Genomic DNA, 19,579 nt, shown 5'->3' with positions numbered 1-19,579 from the left:
GTTTTGACTGGGGCCTGCAGCACATTAATAGGTTCACTAAAGTCAGAAGATCAGCAAAGATCTTTACTTCAGGATAATTAAAAAGCAGAAAAGCTTAAGACAGAGTAAACTTAGGCTCTAGCTTACCACCACCTCTTCCACGAGCTCTTCCTGCAAATCCTCCTCTAGATCCCCACTGTTGCTGTTGCTGATACTGTTCCTTCGACATGGCTACTTTTATTTCACACTAAAAGAGAAAAATTACATTATTAAATTGACTCAAGAAAATAAAAGTTGCTCAACAAGTTTCTAATAACCAGGATAGCCAATGTGTTTAAATAGAGTACGCTAATTTGAAACTTTTCCTCAGTTTATTAATTAAATCGATCTTTACTACCTAAGAGTAATCACTTATGAGTACTTGGCTAGAGATGTTACTTTATTCTACTTGTTAAGTCCTAAAAAATATTTTTGTAAAAGCCCAGACAAAAACACTAAAAATAACAAATGTACCCGTCCTGCTCCCCACAAAAAGCTGCTCAATGATAAGTAACCAAAGAGAAGTTTTTAAAGCATGCAAAGAACTTAAGCCTTTATAGAGAAAGATAAATTATTAAATTCTTTATAACAGCTAGTTTTCTCTACAAGTAAAGATGCTTAACTTACTTTACTAAGACCAACATTGTGGTATTTCTTTTCCATTATCTTCTTCACTGGTTCTTCTTCCTTAAAGGTAATAAAGCAGAAGCCACGCCTCTTATTGGTCTTGTTGTCCATGGGGAGCTCTATGGATTCCACCTGATATTAAAAAGCAAATTTTAACATGCTAGCTCGCATTTTATTGATCTTAAAACACACACACACATTTAGAGGGGGGGAAATGCACATAGAAAACATGTATTTCGCACTGAAGCTATTCATCTCCTGTTTCTTCCTGTTTATTCTAATCCTTTTAAGGAATTCTTTAAATTAGAAGATCCATTCCATCTAAGGTCTTCACAACTATTTACCAACACCAGGTTACTGACATTTCCTACCTAAACTCAAGGGTCACAAACTCAAATGGTGACAACGAACAAGAAGAAAACAGTCAAATTTAAGAAAAACGAAATAAAAATGTATTTGAGAGAAAACAGAAAGTAGTAGAGTGGTGAGGACTACTAAAAACTGGAGAGTTACATCCCCAAACCAATGTGGAAGCTACTACTCAGTTTTAGAGATGCTACTGTGTAGAAGGGCAGTGTTAGTTCCAATGCTGCATGCTCTTGCAAATATTTAAGAAAAGCTGGATACTGCATTTTGTGTGCAATATCTCAAATCCTCAGTAATAAAAAAACATGTATTGTTTGAACCAAGCAATAAATATCTGCAGGTTGTATCTGGAGCCCAAGCCCACAAATTTCTCAACTTGGCTTTAAATCATTAATTCATTTAAAAAAACCTCTATTATCTATTTCACTAATGAGTCTAAGTTTGTTTTAATTGAGACGGTTCTCACTATGTTGCCCAGGATGGTCTTCAACTCCTGGTCTCCTCAGCCTCCCAAGTGCTGGGATTATTACAGACATGAGCCATCGCGTCCAGTCTTACTAATGAGTCTATAGTTACTACTCTCATTAAATGGGCACTTATAAATGTGTTTCAATTAATAAGGCGCTACACCCTATTCTTAATTCCTTTCCTATTCTGAACAAGTGAATTTCTTCCTCTTGTGTCTGTTTTTACTTCTTCTAATCTGATAAATTTCTCAAGAAAATTTATTTCTTCTATTTCATCTTTGTATACTCTACCCCAGAAATACTTTCCACAGAATAGGTGCTCAATGGAAATAAAAAACCACATCATCCAACCTTCAAAGACCTGCTAATAAAGTATTTACAACATACTCATTCAAAAACAAATCACACAATCTGCCCTAACAGCTTTGAAAAGCCCAGTGACTTTGAGTCCACTTAATGGGACAATCACATTCACACTAATTTTGACATAAACTGGGTCAAAACAGTTATAACATACCTCACCAAAACCACCAAAGTACTCCCTTATTTTCTCTTCAGGTGTATCTGGAGAAAGGCCACCAACAAAAATTTTTTTAACCGGCTCTTTTGTTTTCATGGCTTTGGCCCTTTTAGGATCAATCACCTTCCCATTCAATTTATGTTCTTTCTGATCCATAACCTAAGGAAATTGAAGTTTTCATTTAAAAAAAATGTATCTTAACTAAAGTTCAGAGAATATTAACTTACTTAAAAGTAGCTATAGTTAAATACAGGTAATGCCAGGTATATGTTGACTTGCTCAAGATTAAACTGTCAAGTCATGGTGGTGATGTCATATCAACCAACACATATTAGTGTTTACATCTTAAGGATGGTAGGAAATACACAAATGTAACCAATTACTAAATAACCATTACCTTTTAACTGTCAGCAATATATACAAACATGACTGCTACGTCCCTTTAGCCAGGATCAAAATAATGATTCAGTTAAAAGTTGCTGGCCTAACAAAATTTCAAAATACGTATTTCTGTGAACTGTTAAAACACATCCTTTTAATCAGGCATCTATAAGTCTATGGTATCTTTAAAGTTAATTTTAAAAGTTAGTAGCGCCTGCAACACAAATTATTCAGAAAACAATTCCTAAACCTGCCTCTATCTGCATAAAATGTATTAGCAAGAACTATTATCTTCCTTCCTATACTATCAAAAGGGGAAACCAAAAATAGGCAAACTCATTGTATCAAACTATCCATGTTAATATTTTATATTATTAACTGATCAGAACACATAACACACTACCTTATCTACACTCTCCGATTCTTTAAATAGCACAAAGCCAAAACCCCTTGATCGCCCTGTGATAGGATCTAACTTCAGAGTGCAGTCTACAACTTCACCAAATTTGGAAAAGTAGTCCTTCAGATCTTTCTTTGTAGTGTCCCAGCTAAGGCCTCCTATAAACATTTTCCTGTAAAGACAAAAAGCAGTATTAAAATGCTAAAAAAAAAAAATTGCCTTAAATATTATCCACATAAATAACACACCTTTTCCAAACTGCACCAGTTTACTGGGCAGTATATTAAAACATCATTGCTCCTACGTAACCACACATCAGGAACATCCTATTCCAAAAAGCTAGCTTATTACTGCTGCTCCTGAATAGTTACAAAATAGTGAGCAAGCAGCAAATTAAGTCTTCCAACTTCCTAAAAGATAAATGTATACCCAAAGTAAAAATACTGTACTTAAAAATTTTTCTTAGATTAAATTAAATAGATAACAGCAAGACAGAACCTTAGCTTCTTTGCTTCAAGTTTCTCTTCCAAATGTTCATTAAAACTTGTCAAAAGGCTATGCAGTTCCCCACTGATCTCAGCAACCAGCATTGGTGTCTATGCTGAAGCTCCTTTTCTAACAGTTCTCTTCATTAACAAAACTCTCAGCACATAAAATGGAAAATTCTACATCTCACAATTAAGTTGTGAACCAATTATTTTGATGTGCTAAGAGTCCTTAAGACAAAAGTAATGTGCAGTGTAAACAATTTAGTGAAAATTATCCATTGAAGTACAATCCACTAATTAACTTAGATCATTCATTTACAGTAGAACCTCAGTTAACCAGCAATAAAGTATTTAAGCCTTTAAAACGCAAAAAGTGACGGGTGGTAATCAAAAACCACCAAGACCCTCTAAGACCAAAGGTATATATACTCAAAATGAAAGATTTTAAGATGAAATATTACTAAACATTACAGCAAAACACCAGAAAGTTCAGATCTGGCAGTTTTACATATGCTCCCTTTGTGCAAATAAGTAAATAAATAAAGGCTACCCTATACCTACCTTCTACCCTTTAAAAAGACAGGACTGGAGATTTTTAATTTTAAGGGTAAACTGTCAGAATTTGTTATGTTATGGCTAAAAATTTTACCATGGGAATCAAATCAGACTTGCTCAACATTTTCTCATGTTTTTTTACTGGGGAGGGGTCATGCGTGGGGCCAGGATGTGACACTAACTCAGCTCCATAAAGAAATTAAAGGCCTTTCATAAGGAAACATCTCCATCTTGTGGGCTTTCAAGATATTGCCAGCTAAGGCCCATTCTTGGAATAAAAGGCCAATTATCCTTTGAGAAGCAGGGTTTTTCTTCACTTCCTTGAAGACACCTGATTAACTGAGGTGTTACTGATCTTACAATCTTACCACAGACTTTTTTTTTTAATACAAACGAAGTTTTGCTCTTGTTGCCCAGGCTGGAGCGCAATGGCGCAATCTCGGCTCACTGCAACCTCCACCTCCTGCCTCCTGCCTCAGCCTCCGAGGCTGATTTTTTTATTTTTACTAGAGGTGGGGTTTCTCCATGTTGGTCAGTCCTGACCTCAGGTGATCCCCCCACCTCAGCCTCCCAAAGTGCTGGGATTACAGGCGTGTGCCACCGCGCCAGACAGACTTGTTTTACTTCTACTGACAAAGCAAACTTTTAGTGCAAAAGAAGTGTGATGTATATACTGCACTTCCCACTTCAGGTTAGTTTTTCAAAATTTATTCTAGAACTGGACCATTTATATGCTTAATATTTAGGACTTCCTCAAAGTTTCCAGGTTTGAAGTAGCATGTATAAAACAACTCTGGTATTTTATAATCAAATGAACATAACAAAGACAACCATCATGTTTTGTGTATTTGAAATGTTTACTTCTTGCCAATTCCATGGAAGAAATTTGAGTTATTTTCTCAATATATATTTTAATTTGAATAGTGTACCTTCTAATGTACAATCTTTATTTATATAATTTGCTAAAAACACCGTATTTTTAAGTTACAGGTCCAGAATACTTCCTTTAGACATAAGTTATTAACCCACATTCACCCATAAAGGTGAGGATACTATCTTTGTAATGAGAAAAAGAAATGACTATAAAGCAATGATCTCTTGCTAAGATGTCCAATGCAAGTTCCACAACAGAAACAACTTCGATTAAGTTGAGATTTAACTATTAAATTACCCTTTCAGTGATTACAGAAAGTTCTCAATAATAACAAAGTTTGAAAGTATTTCAGCCTGAACACAACAGTTTTAAGAAAAACATTTTTTAAGCTAAAGTTGAAAGGCAAGAAAATTCTCTAGTCTATTCAGATATGGAGACAGAACTAGTTTTGATTTTATTTAACCAAAAAGCAATGTTTATATCGGGAAAATATCCTTAATTTAAAATTATTAAGAAACAGAAAACAATTACAAATGAATAAATTAAAATACCATGAGGCATGTTGTACTATTATTCTGAAGCCCCAAATGTTTTTCAGACAATAAGCAGATTTTCTTAAATATTACATAAGCATATCATCAGCTGGCCCAGCAAAGTGCTTTCCAAATGTACTCCCCACATTTAGTATGGTAGTTGTTTAAACATGCCTACCTTAGAGCTACAAGGTTCACTGAAGATACTAATCCCTCCTAAATAATCAAGTATCACTTATCCAGAATATTTAAAACCACTTATCCAGCACTTTTGGAGAATAAGGAGCCAAGTATTCCACCTTCCTTAAAGCAGTGCCTGCCCTCTCTAATCCTTTCCCAATTGTTTTTAACCTTCAACCATTTGAAATGAAATTTTCTTCTAACACCATCACACTTTTCTGCCTTCTTATACTTCAAATAATCATGATTTAACACTTTACGGCTCAGTCACCACTATTACACTGATTTAGACTACCCACAAGGTCTTCTAAAGTTAGGTATTCATACACCAAGTGCATCTCATTTTTTCACAAGTTCTACTTTTCATTTTTGCCAGATCAATCACCAGCTGCTATTCTAAAATGTTTCCCTTTCATTTTGCAAAGTAGCCAGCTCTCAAACTTTACAAATTCTGTATAAAGTCAGAAGTCTCTAAGCAACAAGTGGCTCTTCTTCGAGATAAATTAATATTTTGGCAGTCCAAAAGCACTCTGGCTTTTTCTTCTGCTCTAATTAAGAAAGGCTGTTCTCAAGTTACGCTTAGCCTTTAAAAAAAAAAATGTTGCTCAAAAGGTGAGTATGCTACGATGAACATAAATTGTACCAAATCCATCCCATCTTTACTAAATGGAACATATTCCATTCCATCTTTTTTTTTTTTTTTTTTTTTTTTTGAGACAGAGTCTCACTTTGTCACCTAGGCTGGAGTGTAATGGCTCGTTCTCAGCTCACTGAGTTCAAGCGATTCTCCTGCCTCAGCCACCCAAGTAGCTGGGACTACAGGCGTGTGTCACCACACCCAGCTAATTTTTTTTTTTTTTTTTTTAGTAGAGATAGGGGTTCACTGTGTTAGCCAGGAGGATGGTCTCGATCTCCTGACCTCGTGATCTGCCCGCCTTGGCCTCCCAAAGTGCTGGGATTACAGGCATGAGCCACCACACCCAGCTATTTTTATTTTTTATTTTATTTTTGGAACAGTCTCACTCTTTGGCCCAGGCTGGAGTACAGTGGCACGATCTTGGCTCACTGCAACTTCTACCTCCCAGATTCAAATGATTCTCGTTCCTCAGCCTCCCTGGGAGGGATTACAGGCTGCGTCACCACGCCTGACTAATTATTGTATTTTAGTAGAGACGGGGTTTCCCCACGTTCAGCTAGCCTTTAACTCCTGGCCTCAAGTGATCTGCCCACCTCAGCCTCCCAAAGGGTTGGGATTAAAGGTGTAAGGTTACCACCCCAGCCCCAAATTCTAACTTTATAGTACAGTGGGGAAGCTTGCTTATCTTAATTATGGATAAATGAGCACTTAGTCTCCACAATGTTGGGATACATGCTCTCCCTCAAACTGATGGCATGAGGTAATAATTTAAATTATCTATATATATTGTATAACTGTATCTTGCTTTTCCACATATATTATCCATCCAGCTTACCTCTGCTGCCTTGAATACAAACAAAGAGTTTCATATTGCTGTCACTCTTGTGTACATGCAAACACTTTCCAATGAAGTAGAACCTCAGAAAAAACCCTAAGCAGCCACATTAAAAACGACTAAGACTTGTTCAACCAGCAACAAGGATAGCCCCTAATGCTGCAATGTAAGTTTAAACTTTGATCCTTAGCTGTAAGTGAATTGATCTCAATTAAAACGCAGGACTTCATCCACAGTATTTTATTAACATAGGTGAATTTCTTAATCCTAGCTATGAACTAAATATTCAGCACCCCAAGGCTGAATATGGTGTTCAGTTTACAACACCTACTCAACAATAGTCTCCTTACTTTCACATTGGCTTATACCAAATTGTAAAATTAAATGACAAGCATAAAGTTACACAATTCAACATAGATGACTATCCAAATGTTACGTAGTATCATTCAAGAATTTAGGCTGCTTACTGGGACATTTTATCATCTTTTAATGCAAGCAAGTTTAGAGGCAATAAAGAAAAACTGCCTGGGTTTTAACCCTATCCCTGCCTTTTTTTTAAGACAGGGTCTCGCTCTCCCCCAGGCTGGAGTACAGTGGCTCCATGACAGCTCACTGCAGCCATGACCTCCTGGGTTCAGTCAGTCCTCCCACCTCGGCCTCCCCAGTAGCTCAGACTTACTGGCACCCACCACCGTGCCCGGCTAATATTTTTGCATTTTTTTTGGAGAGATCAGGTTTTACTATGTTGCCCAGACTGGTCTTGAACTCCTGGGCTCAAGCTGCCCACCTCGGCCTCCCAAAGTGCTGGAGTTACAGGCATCAACCACTGCACCTGGCCCCCTGCCTCTTACTGTGTAACATTAAGAAAAAATATAAAAGTCCAAGATTGTTTCCCCATCTGTAAAAAGAGCCTACCTCAGATATTTGCAGAGGGTTAAACTAGTTAACACTTAAAGGAGATAGAACAGTCTGACACAGATTGCAAGTGATAGATAAAAGTTACTATTTTGAAGGGGTACAGCACTATAAGCACTATCTAAACATAATGTAATGAAGCAAACTTTATTTACTCAATGGCTTTTTTTAACTGCATATGCTTTGTAAACTTTCCAATACTAAAAGGAAAAGGCCACAATGAGTTTTCTAATATTTTCAATGCTGCTGACTTGAAGTAACCCAGACATTTTTAAATGGTCCATATAAAAAATATATAAACTAAAAATTAGGTGGTATTTCAAAAATCACCTTGATGACTGTCTACATTTATGCCAGTAATTTTAGTAAAGAATAATTTAAAATATAAAAGACTAAATATGGAGCAATCCTGGCTGGTGGAAAATGTTCCAATTAAATAATCCTGGCTTTCCCCCGTCAATAAACTTATTCTCTGGACGATTTAGGCCACTAGGTTTTTAACACTCCCAAGTCAATACTAAGTATTTTATTCCAAGATACCTCCCCCTAACAAGTCTTTATTGTGAAACACCTTATTCAAGGTAAAATGTTAGCCATTATACTCACTCCCAATTTTGGAACAGTATTCTTTTTGTGTGTTCTCTAACTTCACTTTTTTTTTTTTTAAGAGACGAAGTATTGCTGTGTTGCCCAAGCTAGTCTTGACTTACTGGACATAAGTGACCGGCCTCTCAAAGTGCAGGGATTACAAGCATGAGCCACCACACCCAGCCAACCCTTTAACTTTTAATCACTTCCTAACAACGTATGATCTTACATATGTGGCTTTATAACAAGTTCTGACAGTTTAAAAAAATACAACAGAATGTCAACCTGATAGGCATTTCAGGTATATAATATAACTGACCAATCACTGTCACCTTTTAAAGTAATGTTACTCAAGCGCACCATTAATCCTTACTGAATTTTTCCAGTATTTTATCCATCATAATTATTCTTCTAAAACCCTAAAATGACAAACTAAAGCTAAGTCACTAGTTATCTAAGGGGAAGGGAGGAGGTTACAATGCAGCTAGATAATATTGGTAGTTATTTTAGAAGCTGTATAAAAACTACCCTGGGAGAGAGCTTGACAAGCTTTAAGTGAGTTCAAATACTAACCAGGCTTTTTAGATCTGATTTGATATATAATTCATGAAAACCACTTTTTTGAGATAGTCTCTGGCTCTACTGCTGGGCTGTGGTGCAGTGGTGCAATCCTGGCTCACTTCAACCTCTGCCTCCCAGGTTTAGGCAATCCTCCCACCTCAGGCTCCTGGGTAGCTGAGACAACAGGTGCACACCACCAGGCCTGGCTAATTTTTTATTTATTTATTTATTTTTGTAGAGACAGGGTCTCACCATGTTGCCCAGGTTGGTCCAGAACTCCTAGGCTCAAGCAATCTGCCCACCCCAGCCTCCCAAAGTGCTATATTAAAAGCCTGAGCCACCACACTTACCCTTTTTTTTTTTTTAACTATTTAAAACTAATGAGACATTAAGGTCAATAAACAAATTTTCCCCCAAAAAACACTTTAGTCAATAAAAATATAAATTTTGGTATTATTTCCCCATTATTAAAGAATAGGTATTCCTCTTCCCCAGCTTTTTCTACATGACATTTTCAAGGTAAGATGAAAAGGAATCTTATTTTTATTCAAGACTAATATACAATGGACCAAACATTTTCAAAGCAAGATTAATTTCTCTGTATTAAATCTCATTCCTTCAGATTTTAGAATGAACTAAATGACTATTAAAAAATGAAGTTGAAAACATAAATATCTAATAAATGAAATATGACAGTTTTTGGGGGGGAGGATGGAGTCCAGGCTGCTGCCCAGGCTGGCGTGCAATGGCGCAATTTCAGCTCACTGCAACCTCTGCTTCCCAGGTTCAAGCTATTCTCCTGCCTCAGCCTCCCAAGGAGCTGGATTATAGATGCCCACGACACGCCCAGCTAATTTTCACATTTTTAATAGAGATGGGATTTTGCCATGTTGGCCAGGTTAGTCTCAAACTCTTGACCTAAGGTGATCCATCTCAGCCTCCCAAAGTGCTGGGATTAAGGCGTGAGCCACCATGCCCAGTCAACATTACAGTTTTTTAAATAAACTTTTTTTTTTTTGGAGACAGAGTCTTGCTGTGCCACCCAGGCAGGAATGCAGTCGCACAATCTTGTCTCACTGCAACCTCTGCCTTCAGGGTTCAAGCGATTCTCCCATCTCAGCCTCCTGAGTAATGGGAACTACAGAATGTGCCACCACGTTCGGCTAACTTTTGTATTTTTAGTAGAGATGGTTTCGCCATGTTGGCCAGGCTGGTCTCTAACTCCTGACCTCAGGTGATCCACCCACCTTGGCCTCCCAAAGGGCTGAGATTACAGGCGCAAGCCACCACAGCTGGCCTAAAAATAGTAAACATTTGTTTTAACAGAACAGGTCTCACTATCAGAGCACCCTGGCTCCATCATAGCTTCCTGCATCCCTGAGCTCCTTCCTGGGCTCAACAGATTCTCCCACCTCCACTTCCTGAGTAGCTACTAAAACTACAGGCACACCCCGCCCCCAGAACACGCTCAGCTAATTTTTCTTTTTAAGAGACAGGGGTCTTATTATGTTGCCTAGCGGGTCTAGAAATCCTGGCCTGAAATGATCCTCACACCTCCGACTTCTAATAGTGATTAAAGGCATGAGCCACTATGTTTTTTAATGACCTTTAAATGCTTAATCCAACATCTCCCTTTTTTCATTTCATTACAAGGAACAAATGACATCTTGTATGTTTATGTTTTAAGTAAGCTCTCAATCAGCTTTGTAAGGTAAACTCCCATTTACCTAGAGATTAAGGAATAAGTATTTTCCTTAACCTAAAGGTTAAAGTTCTGGTTAACTGAGATTACTACATATTCACAATTCTATAAAATCTATTGGAAATCAATTTAGGTATCAATGCTCAAGTCAGAAAATAACTTTTCCCTTGATGAATTTTTAGAATTTTCCAATGTTTTAAAATCACGTTACTTTTCAAAAGTTTAAGGAAAAATCTGGAGGAGATTCATTCCATGACATTGTCTGTTGGTTGCTTTTTAAATGTATTTTCTCACGGCTTCATCCATCTTTCTCGTAAGACTAAATGGGGAGACAGAATTCCTGGCTGTGTGGGCTCTGTAGTAGTCTGAAGTCTAGATAAGCAGGAGTTTACAGTGCACGACCCAATACTTAAACACCTTGATTACTGGCCAAATAGCACCAGTAAATAGGAGTCTTCCCTCCCCACCCCCAAATAGTCTTAAATACCTAGCTCCAAAGTACAATAAAATACTCCAGAAACTAAAACATGCTTACCTTTACTCCACAGGAGTAAATCACTGGCAGTATCAACTATTAGGGCACTGGATAAATACACACAAGCTATGAAAGCAGGCTATGTAGTCAATCTTCCTGTGGTGAACATTGTTTCCAACACACAGATCAGCAAACCAAATAACAAACATGTTGTATTACCTGAAACCACACTGTTGAAAATGAAGCAACAGAAAGAGATCCCAGGCTTTCAGCATCCAGTTCAGTGCCCCTATCTACTAAAACGTTGAAGCAGAACTGAAGTCAAATCAAGCTTGGACTAACAGAAGTTATGTTTCACTCCATTTTAAATGTGCACACATTTGAAGTGCACAGCTTCAAGCGGAATGGGAAAAAAGTTATTACTCTATTCCTTTTTAAATGCTTTCAAGCATGGTACGTATTATCACTTGAAGGCTAAAACTAATCACATCCTTCATGTTTGCCATAAATCACACACCGAACAGTAGCCTCAAATGTTCTTGTATTAGAGCAGCCTTACCCTAATATTATGTTTTAGGACAGATGGCAGAGTACCCAGGAATATTAAAAAGATACACTGAGTTTCTGGAAGGGGTCACATGGAAAAGCCCCAGATAAGCAAAGTACGTGTATCTCAAAAACAAGCACTGAAAAACTTCAATGACATTCTCCAATTCCAAACTTAAAAGTTACCAGATTTTTAGTATCTTTCATAAAAAAATTTACAATAAAAAGTATTTAACTCTTCTCCCTTAATGTTCATCTCAAGATCTGGGGGCATCAATTTTTGGAATTTTTAACTGAGAAAATTTGTCAAAGGCTTCCAAGAATGCTAACGCTGAGTGAGACCAATCTACTCAGGGTCTCAACTTTACTACATACAGTAAACCCAACTGTACTGAATCAAGGCTAGTAAATTTGGCATGAGACTACTCTAAAAGTAATTATTTTACAAACGACATTCAGATCGCCCCAGAAACACTAAGGTATAAAACCATAATCTCAAACATTTAAAGCAAAAACATGAGCCTAGTCTTTTATCATTAGACAGGAGGCGAAGTACAGCAGGATTCACAAATTCCCAAATAGGAAGAATCACACTTGAGCTCATTTTACATTAACCATTAAAAGGACCAGATCTACTGTCCTGCTATTAAAGAAGTATTGCTAGACTTAGGCGTAGTGAATGGGGGACTATTTTGCTTCCTACCCAATCCAATGCAGGAAAGTCATTGTACCTACCTTATAAAACTATCTCAAAGTTAACGCAACACTGCAGTTTCCACTAATTTTTAGATTTTAAAAACTCTGCCCCCAGATAGCTTGCTACACGGTATGTATATTTTGCCAGACACTAAGCAATTTTAAAGTACCTACCCCAAATGAACTGCAGCACTGCAGAGAAGGGAATGTGTCCACACCACAAAGTAAAATGAGAAATTCCAATGCTTTTAAGTAAAAACTACGGATGTTAATGTTGGAAAGAGTAACTCAAGAAGTCATACTATGGAAATAATTACTTATTCTATTAAGTCCCATAGTAAACTATAGAAACAGCCACTAGAGGTATAACAGGCATGCCTTCCTAAAATCAGCTGTCCATTCTTACATGCAAAAGGAAAAATATCGATTCTAAAACCAATTGATTTTTTAAGTATTTTAGGATGAAATCATAATCACTTTATTCTCAGATTTGTAGAAGAAAATGCACACAAAACTGTGTTTAAGAAATTCAATTTAGATACTGTATCTATTGACCAGTCTTATACCCACTACTAAGACTATAAATCTGTCACCATATATTATCCCTCAAAATGGGACAAAGAAAGGGACAGATAGAGTGGCAAGTAGAGAGAGAGAGAGAGAGACACACACACACACACACACACACACACACACACACACACATTTAGGTCTGGAGGTTTTTCATTCAAAAAGAAAGGCTTTCTGTCTAGAACAGGATGGGGCTGCATGATTAGACAGTTAAGTCAAATGTTAGACCCCTAAAAATGAGACTTACATTATTTTAATGTGTAATTTTAAAGTCAACCTGGGTAAAATTTTATTTTCAGTAAATGACAACTGGTGACTATCTAAAATGTTTACTATTAATATATTGTCCATTTTTCCTAATCATTCAAAAAAGTTGTAATATTTTACATCGTTTTAGGTAACAGGGCAAGAGCAATTATCTTTAAAGAGTGAAAACACTGATCTTCAAATCTGTTTATCATCATTTCAGATTACTGGAAACAATTACATACATGAGATTCAAAATATTTAATGGAGTAATATCAAAAAAATACAGTTATAGTTTAATTTGCCATTATTAGCTAGCAGTGAAATTGAGCTGTTAAGTGCTCACCGCTCACCAAATATGGGAATAACGTTCATCTAAACTGTGACTCCAGTGTCTTTTTTTTTCCTTTTTGCTTTTCCCCTTGCCTACTGTTTCCAGTCTGCTTTTTCTCCAACATAAAGCTGGACTGATTTCAGTGGATAAGAATACAGTAATAAGCAAATCTTTAGATATTACCCTAAGTGGACTCTTAGAATGTAGCTTATAAAGATATAAGACAACTGCCTGCAAGTTAGTGACCCTCTCATCTCCAGTGGTGGTGTTTAAACCCCTGAAAATTCAAATATAATCCTAAAGGCAGAAAGACTGACATTTAGGGAAGGGGGAAGGGGGAAGGGTGGATAAAAAGAACAATACTCAACCTACCAGCCTCCAAAGAGAAGTCATGCAATTGTGAATACATGTCAACCAACTGTAATTAATATTCCAGCCAAATCACACTGAAAATAAAAAATCTGGTAAGAGCTGTAGTGGAAAGCCACATTAGCCCACCTTTGAATGGTGTGTGTGTATACACACACACACACACACACAATTTTTATTAAAGGTCTACTTACAAATATGGTAGGTAATAAAAGACAAGCATTTTTGCATAATACACAGTGCTGCTTAAAGAACTGCTTAAAGAACTGCTTCAGACATCTCCAGAATATTTCAGTATAACATGCATGACATTTTAAACACAACATTTTATATCAAGTAGTCTTCACATTTAGCATTAAACTTAGAATTCCAACAAAAATATTTTTCATCTTAAAATAAATCAAATGTGGAGATTACAGTAATATTTTTTCTTGCTCAGATATAAAAATATCGTTACTAATTATGTTTAGCTTAAATTGCCAAACTGCAACTACATGCATTACCACAGACCAAATACCATGTAACGGCATCAATTTTGCCCAAAGATTACATATGATGCCTAAAAAGATATATATCCCAGGTACAAGCCTACTGTACTATCATCTAGAATTTCCTGGGGATCAGTGGGCAACTAACCAATACACAACCTCTGCATGTTATGATTACTGAAACCTTTATAATACAGAAATAAAATTTAAAAGTTTTACCATTCTTCCCGCTGTGCCGTCGCTGCTTCAGTGTGTCGTGGGGAGGAGTTTGAATGGCTAGGGAATTAACAACCGGTACAGCAACCAATCAAAATTCTAGTTTTAGTTTTCGACACTGTTAGGGTTAAAAACTTTAATTCATTTACACTTCAACAGTAGGTAAACTACAATGTCAGCTGCTTTGTGATTTATCAGGGCTAACACAAAGCCTGCCCCAAACAGCAAGTTATACATTTAATCATTTTGGTGCCTCTGTCCAAAGAACAGTTCAGCAAACGAAAACCAAAATGTTAAAGGCTTTAAATTTACAAGTATCTAACATCTTCCTTTCCCAAATAAGCTATATACAATTCAAGTCAGTTCTATTTAATTTTAAAAGTCTGTTTCCCTTCCCACCACCACTCCCCCAAAACCAGCACTATCATCAGCCTGACAAGAATCTGCCTAGGCTGGGTTTAATAAATCTTATATTCCAAAGTGCTTCTCCCCTCCCCACTCTCCCTCCAAACCTTGTGCTCTTTCTCAGTAAAGGAAATCGTGTTTACTAATACTGGGTTAAAGCGACATCTTACTGTTATATCCACCAACAACTTTCTCCTTACAGTTAAAAAAAAAAAAATTCACACACACACACACCCCTCCCCATTACAAAAAGGAATGGAAGCATGAACCCACGATCATCAGTCAGTAATCGGAGCTAAGAAAACCCAACCAAGAACCCCGATTTAGCCCCTCCTACTAACTCCCATATTATGTTCCCAATCCCAAATGCAGCATTTTAATGCACTAAATGCAGATTTAGGTCGGATACACAACTGTTACTCCACTTAAAAGAACCAAGTTAATACTAAGAAATCTGCACCAAAAAGGAAAAAAAACAGTATCCTACAACACAAAACAGGATTTGTTTCTCTTAAGAGGACTATAGGCCTCCCTTAGTGGGCGGGAAACAGAAATTAAGACACCAAAATAGGATCCTGGGCACCGAAAAAAAAGGGGGCTGTAAAAAATTCAGTTGCACATAAAAAGTAAAGTACAATCTGCACTAACAGTTCGGGAACCCAATAACTGAGGGCGCGAAAGGGTGCGCGGTTAGAATAACTCAGGGGGGTGGGGGAAGGGTAGACACTAGGCCGGAGATAGGAACGGCTCCAGTCAAGTGCAGGCCCCATCGACTAGGAACTTAAGCGGGGCCCGCGGAGCAAAACCAACGTACCAACAAGAAACTCGGAGCATTTCACCAGACCCAATTTGGTCTGCATGTCAAATTGTAGGGCCTATATAAGAATGCCATTGTACGACAGCGTACGGTGGAGAAAATGAGGAGAGTCATAAGGCGAAACTTATTCAAAATCCCAAGAAAACATTCGGCCTGAAGCCGACACAGGAGAGGCAGAGGTAGATAGCCTACGCGTTCCCCAAAACATGTGCTTATAAACAATCGCATCGTCTCTGGATGGCGGAGAAGCACCAAATAAACCTTAGTAATACAAACAGGGAAGCTTTTTGTCTCTACCTGCGTTTTCATGCCCAAGACTTTAGAAAAAGGAAAAAAGAGGGGACAGCGCGAAAAGAAAAAAGGTACCCCTCGACAGGCGGGAAAAAAATCCTGGCGGCTAAGTCAGTGGGAGGAGACCCATGGCGAGGAAGGGAGGGCGGGCCAAGGAGCAGCATGGTGACGGCTAAAGGTGGAAACGTGTGTGATGGGGGAGGGGGCGATAAGCAGGCAGAGGAAGGAGGAAATGAAGGTCCGGGGAACCCAACATAGACAAGGGGAGACCGGTGCAAGGAAGCTGCATGGGGGCCCAGAGGATGGGCTGAGAGCGGGAACCAGGCCTAATGGCGGGGGAATAAGGAGGGGGAGGGGACTAGTTGGGCCTGACTATCCCGGGCTGCCCCTTACTCACCCTTCATCTTCCTCGTTCTTACTGGCGTCGATCTTCGCCCCCTCCGACTCAGCGCTGCCCCCTTCGGTGCCCCCAGACGCGGTTCCGCCTCCGGTCCCGGCTCCGCTTCCCGCCGCCGCCGCTGCCCCCTGTGCCGGCGCCACCATGGCTCCCTCCTGCTCGCCCGCCGAGCCGCCTACCGCCGCCGTTGCTGCCGCCGCCGCCCCGTCCCCGCCGAACTGCTCCTCCGACATAGTGCTAGTGTCTCCGCCGCTGCCGCCGAGACTACACCCGCCGCTGCCGCGAACCGAAACTAGCAGCAAAGTAATCCCCGCCGCTGCCGCGCGCCCGCTCTACCTCGCGAAACACACAAGACAGGGAAGGCGCGCGCGTGGCTGCAAAGGCTCCTGCGCCTCTCCCTGGCCTGCCCCCTTCGCCTCCCACTCTCGCACGGCGCACACTCTCGCTCACTCCCGCTGCACTGAAAAAGAATAAGCACCAGCGGCGGCCGCTCTTGCCTCCTCCTCGCTTTAATGGCGCCGCCGCGGACCACCTAAAATGGCCGACGGAAGAACGGCGCGTCCCGGTCACGTGACGCGAGAGCGCGCCCTTCGCGCCTCCCCCCCGCCCCCTTCCACTTGGTTTTTTTCCCTTCCTCCTCGGTCCGGCCCTCTCGCTCCCCTTTATACCTTCCTCTCAAGCTCCGCTTCGTGCAGCGGGGGGCCTTTAAAAGGAACCGGAAGTGTCGTGCTCTAAGACGGTCGCGCGGGGACCATCGAGAACAAGGAGTGCTGTTTCGAAGTCTCGGCTAGAGGGGCTCGGTGCCTCCGCCTCCGCCCCCGCCCTTCCGAGGATTCCTGGAGTCCACTCACCCCTCCCCACCACTCCAGTAGCGGGCGAGAGCCGCCGCGTCAGGCTGGGGTGTGGCTGCACGTCCCCAAAGGCGGCGGTGCCCCGTGCTTCTGCGGCGTTCGGACAGGGGAGGGGACGCTCACACCCTGCGGCAGCTTAAGCCTGGATGTTTGCGCTCGAGGAGGGAATTAGCTCTGAGGTGTCAGCCCTGTGCCCCTGGCTCTGTCCACCCGGACGCCCGCGGAGCTAGGAGCCAGGCGCCGCAGCTGGCCGCGCGCTCAGTGATAGCCGCAACTCCTCTCCCTGCCGTCGCCACCCGGGACCGGGTGACATTGAGGTTTTCGCCTTTCGTCGCTGCGCCGATAGGGCTTCTTTTTAAGATGTGGCTTTCCAAGTAAGATTTTTGTTTGCCTGCTTTTCTCCTGAAAAAAAATTTTTTTTTGGTCGAAAGAAGCAGGTAATTTGCATATCTTAATGAAAACATTGTTTTTGCTTTGATTTTGTTGTTTAAAGATTCTAAAATGTACCGTGATTCGTTTACTAATAGTTGGGGTGTTCTCCAGTCCTTGCACATAGAACATACAAATGCCGTGAGTCGTCTTGACGAGGTTTATGAGTTTGGGGTTTTGTTGGTTTGTTTTTTGTTGTGGTTGTTTGTAACACCGTTAGGCGTTTCATTCAGGGTAACAGTAAAATTACTTTTTATAAACTTGTTAAATATTCCCTATGCCTTGGCTGCAGACTGGATTATTCGGACTTTGGGATTTACTGCTTCCAGCAGTATCTTTAGAAGAAATTGAAGCTTCTAGGTACCTCTGTAGTCAACAAATAATTATTTGCCTGTTGACTAAGTGTTCGGGCACGGGGAAAACAAAGACGAGTTTGCAGAATCCAGCAAAAACCTTAAGAGTTTAAGTATTTGTTTTCCACTGTAGTTAAACGAATTTGTATTAATTGAACACTATCCAAAAATCTCAAAGGAAGATTATAAATTAGTTTTATGAATCAAGTTAGTAGAATTTACATTACAGAATAATTAAGAATACAGGTCAAATTCTGAAAACGTCCTAAAAATATAATCTTACCAAACTCCTGTTATAAGCAACTGACATAAAGGTGATACCAAGAATGTTTATCTTAAAGTGGTAGTGATTGCACATTTGTCTCCACAATATTAGCAAAGCAAAAGTGGGTATGGTGCTCAAACCATATATTCCTGGTTAGAAACAACTAGAATGATTGACTAAAGGGAAGTCTATTTAATCATTTCTGGTTTCAAGCGAGGGTAATTATCATTTATTTTTGTCTTAAGATATCCTTAGACATGCCCACCTTTTGGTAATAGTGACTTTTCCAAAAGGTTCATTTTTATTCTCATGGAGCTCAGGAGCTCCTGGAATTCTTAGAATTTATGTCAAAAATTCCAGACAACCTAAGACTGATTTTTTTTTTTTTTTATCTAAACATGCTAATCTTCTCTGTATTGTTCCAGTTTTAGTATATGTGCTGCGGAAGCGAGCACAAGACTGATTTTAAAGCTAGCATCTTTACAATATGCTTTATGAGTATATGTGATGTCCATATCACGAGTAGCCCTTCATATTATGGTCAAGATCTCTGCGTCCAGAATGTGCTCCTGTATCCGCGAAATATTACTTAAGCTTAGAGCTTATAATTTCAGGCAGGCGCGGTGACTCACGCCTGTAATCCCAGCGCTTTGAGAGGCCAAGCAGGGAGGATTCCTTGCCTCAAGGAGTTAGAGATCAGCCTGGTCAACACAGTGAGACCTTGCCTCTACAAAAAATTAGCCTGGTGTGGTGGTGGTTCCTGTTGTTCAGGTACTCCTGAGGCTGAAGTGGGAGGATCACTTGAGGCTGGGAGGTGGAGACTGCAGTGAGAAAGGCAGAGTGAGACCCTGTATCAGAAACATACAAACGTTACTATTTATTTGAAGTCTTCTCAGGCTTCCTGAGGCAGAATTACCGCTTTTCACCGTCCTTTATCTTTTCCTCTGTTACTCATAGTTTTCTACTAAACCATGAGTTCTTGGAAAATAAACAGTATCTTCTAGGTATCCCTCCCTCCCTAACACACACACATACGCGTACACACAGTATATATCCACACTATAGAATTGCCAGTTGAATTACAGAATGACAAAGAAAATGGTATGTCCAACTTCCTAGGTTAAGGGGCTTTCAAGCAAACTAGGTATTCTTCCAGGGACTTTAAAGTCTATTCTCCACACCAT

General features: G+C 39.6%; 1 protein-coding gene and 1 pseudogene across 6 annotated transcripts in view; both read right to left on the bottom strand.

Moving 5' to 3' along the window:
• The window catches only part of HNRNPD (heterogeneous nuclear ribonucleoprotein D), a 28,726-nt gene extending 11,683 nt beyond the window's left edge, over positions 1 to 17,043 (bottom strand). For 2 of the 6 annotated variants that reach the window (XR_008480168.2, XM_035293433.3), the window contains exons 1-7: positions 16,498 to 17,043; positions 14,591 to 14,647; positions 2,783 to 2,951; positions 1,996 to 2,157; positions 646 to 777; positions 127 to 226; positions 1 to 14 (exon numbers count right to left, since the gene is read on the bottom strand). The exon at positions 1 to 14 is cut by the window's left edge and continues 133 nt beyond it. Coding sequence is in view for 4 of the 6 variants with exons in the window: in XM_035293433.3 (XP_035149324.1) it covers positions 1 to 14; positions 127 to 226; positions 646 to 777; positions 1,996 to 2,157; positions 2,783 to 2,951; positions 14,591 to 14,647; positions 16,498 to 16,730 (867 nt within the window). In the remaining 2 variants the exon portion in view is untranslated. The remainder of the gene's footprint in view (positions 15 to 126; positions 227 to 645; positions 778 to 1,995; positions 2,158 to 2,782; positions 2,952 to 14,590; positions 14,648 to 16,497) is intronic. The other 4 variants (XR_008480169.2, XM_035293436.3, XM_035293435.3 and 1 more) reach the window with 3 other exon arrangements.
• A 1,712-nt stretch (positions 17,044 to 18,755) lies between these two features.
• Positions 18,756 to 18,850, bottom strand: LOC144581978 (U6 spliceosomal RNA; annotated as a pseudogene).
• Positions 18,851 to 19,579: the final 729 nt, after the last annotated feature.

This window comes from Callithrix jacchus, chromosome 3, assembly GCF_049354715.1.
Source record: "Callithrix jacchus isolate 240 chromosome 3, calJac240_pri, whole genome shotgun sequence".
NCBI classification, from domain to species: domain Eukaryota; kingdom Metazoa; phylum Chordata; class Mammalia; order Primates; family Cebidae; genus Callithrix; species Callithrix jacchus.
The sequence above is the reverse complement of the archived record's forward strand: the minus strand, read 5'-3'. Positions and strand labels throughout refer to the sequence as shown.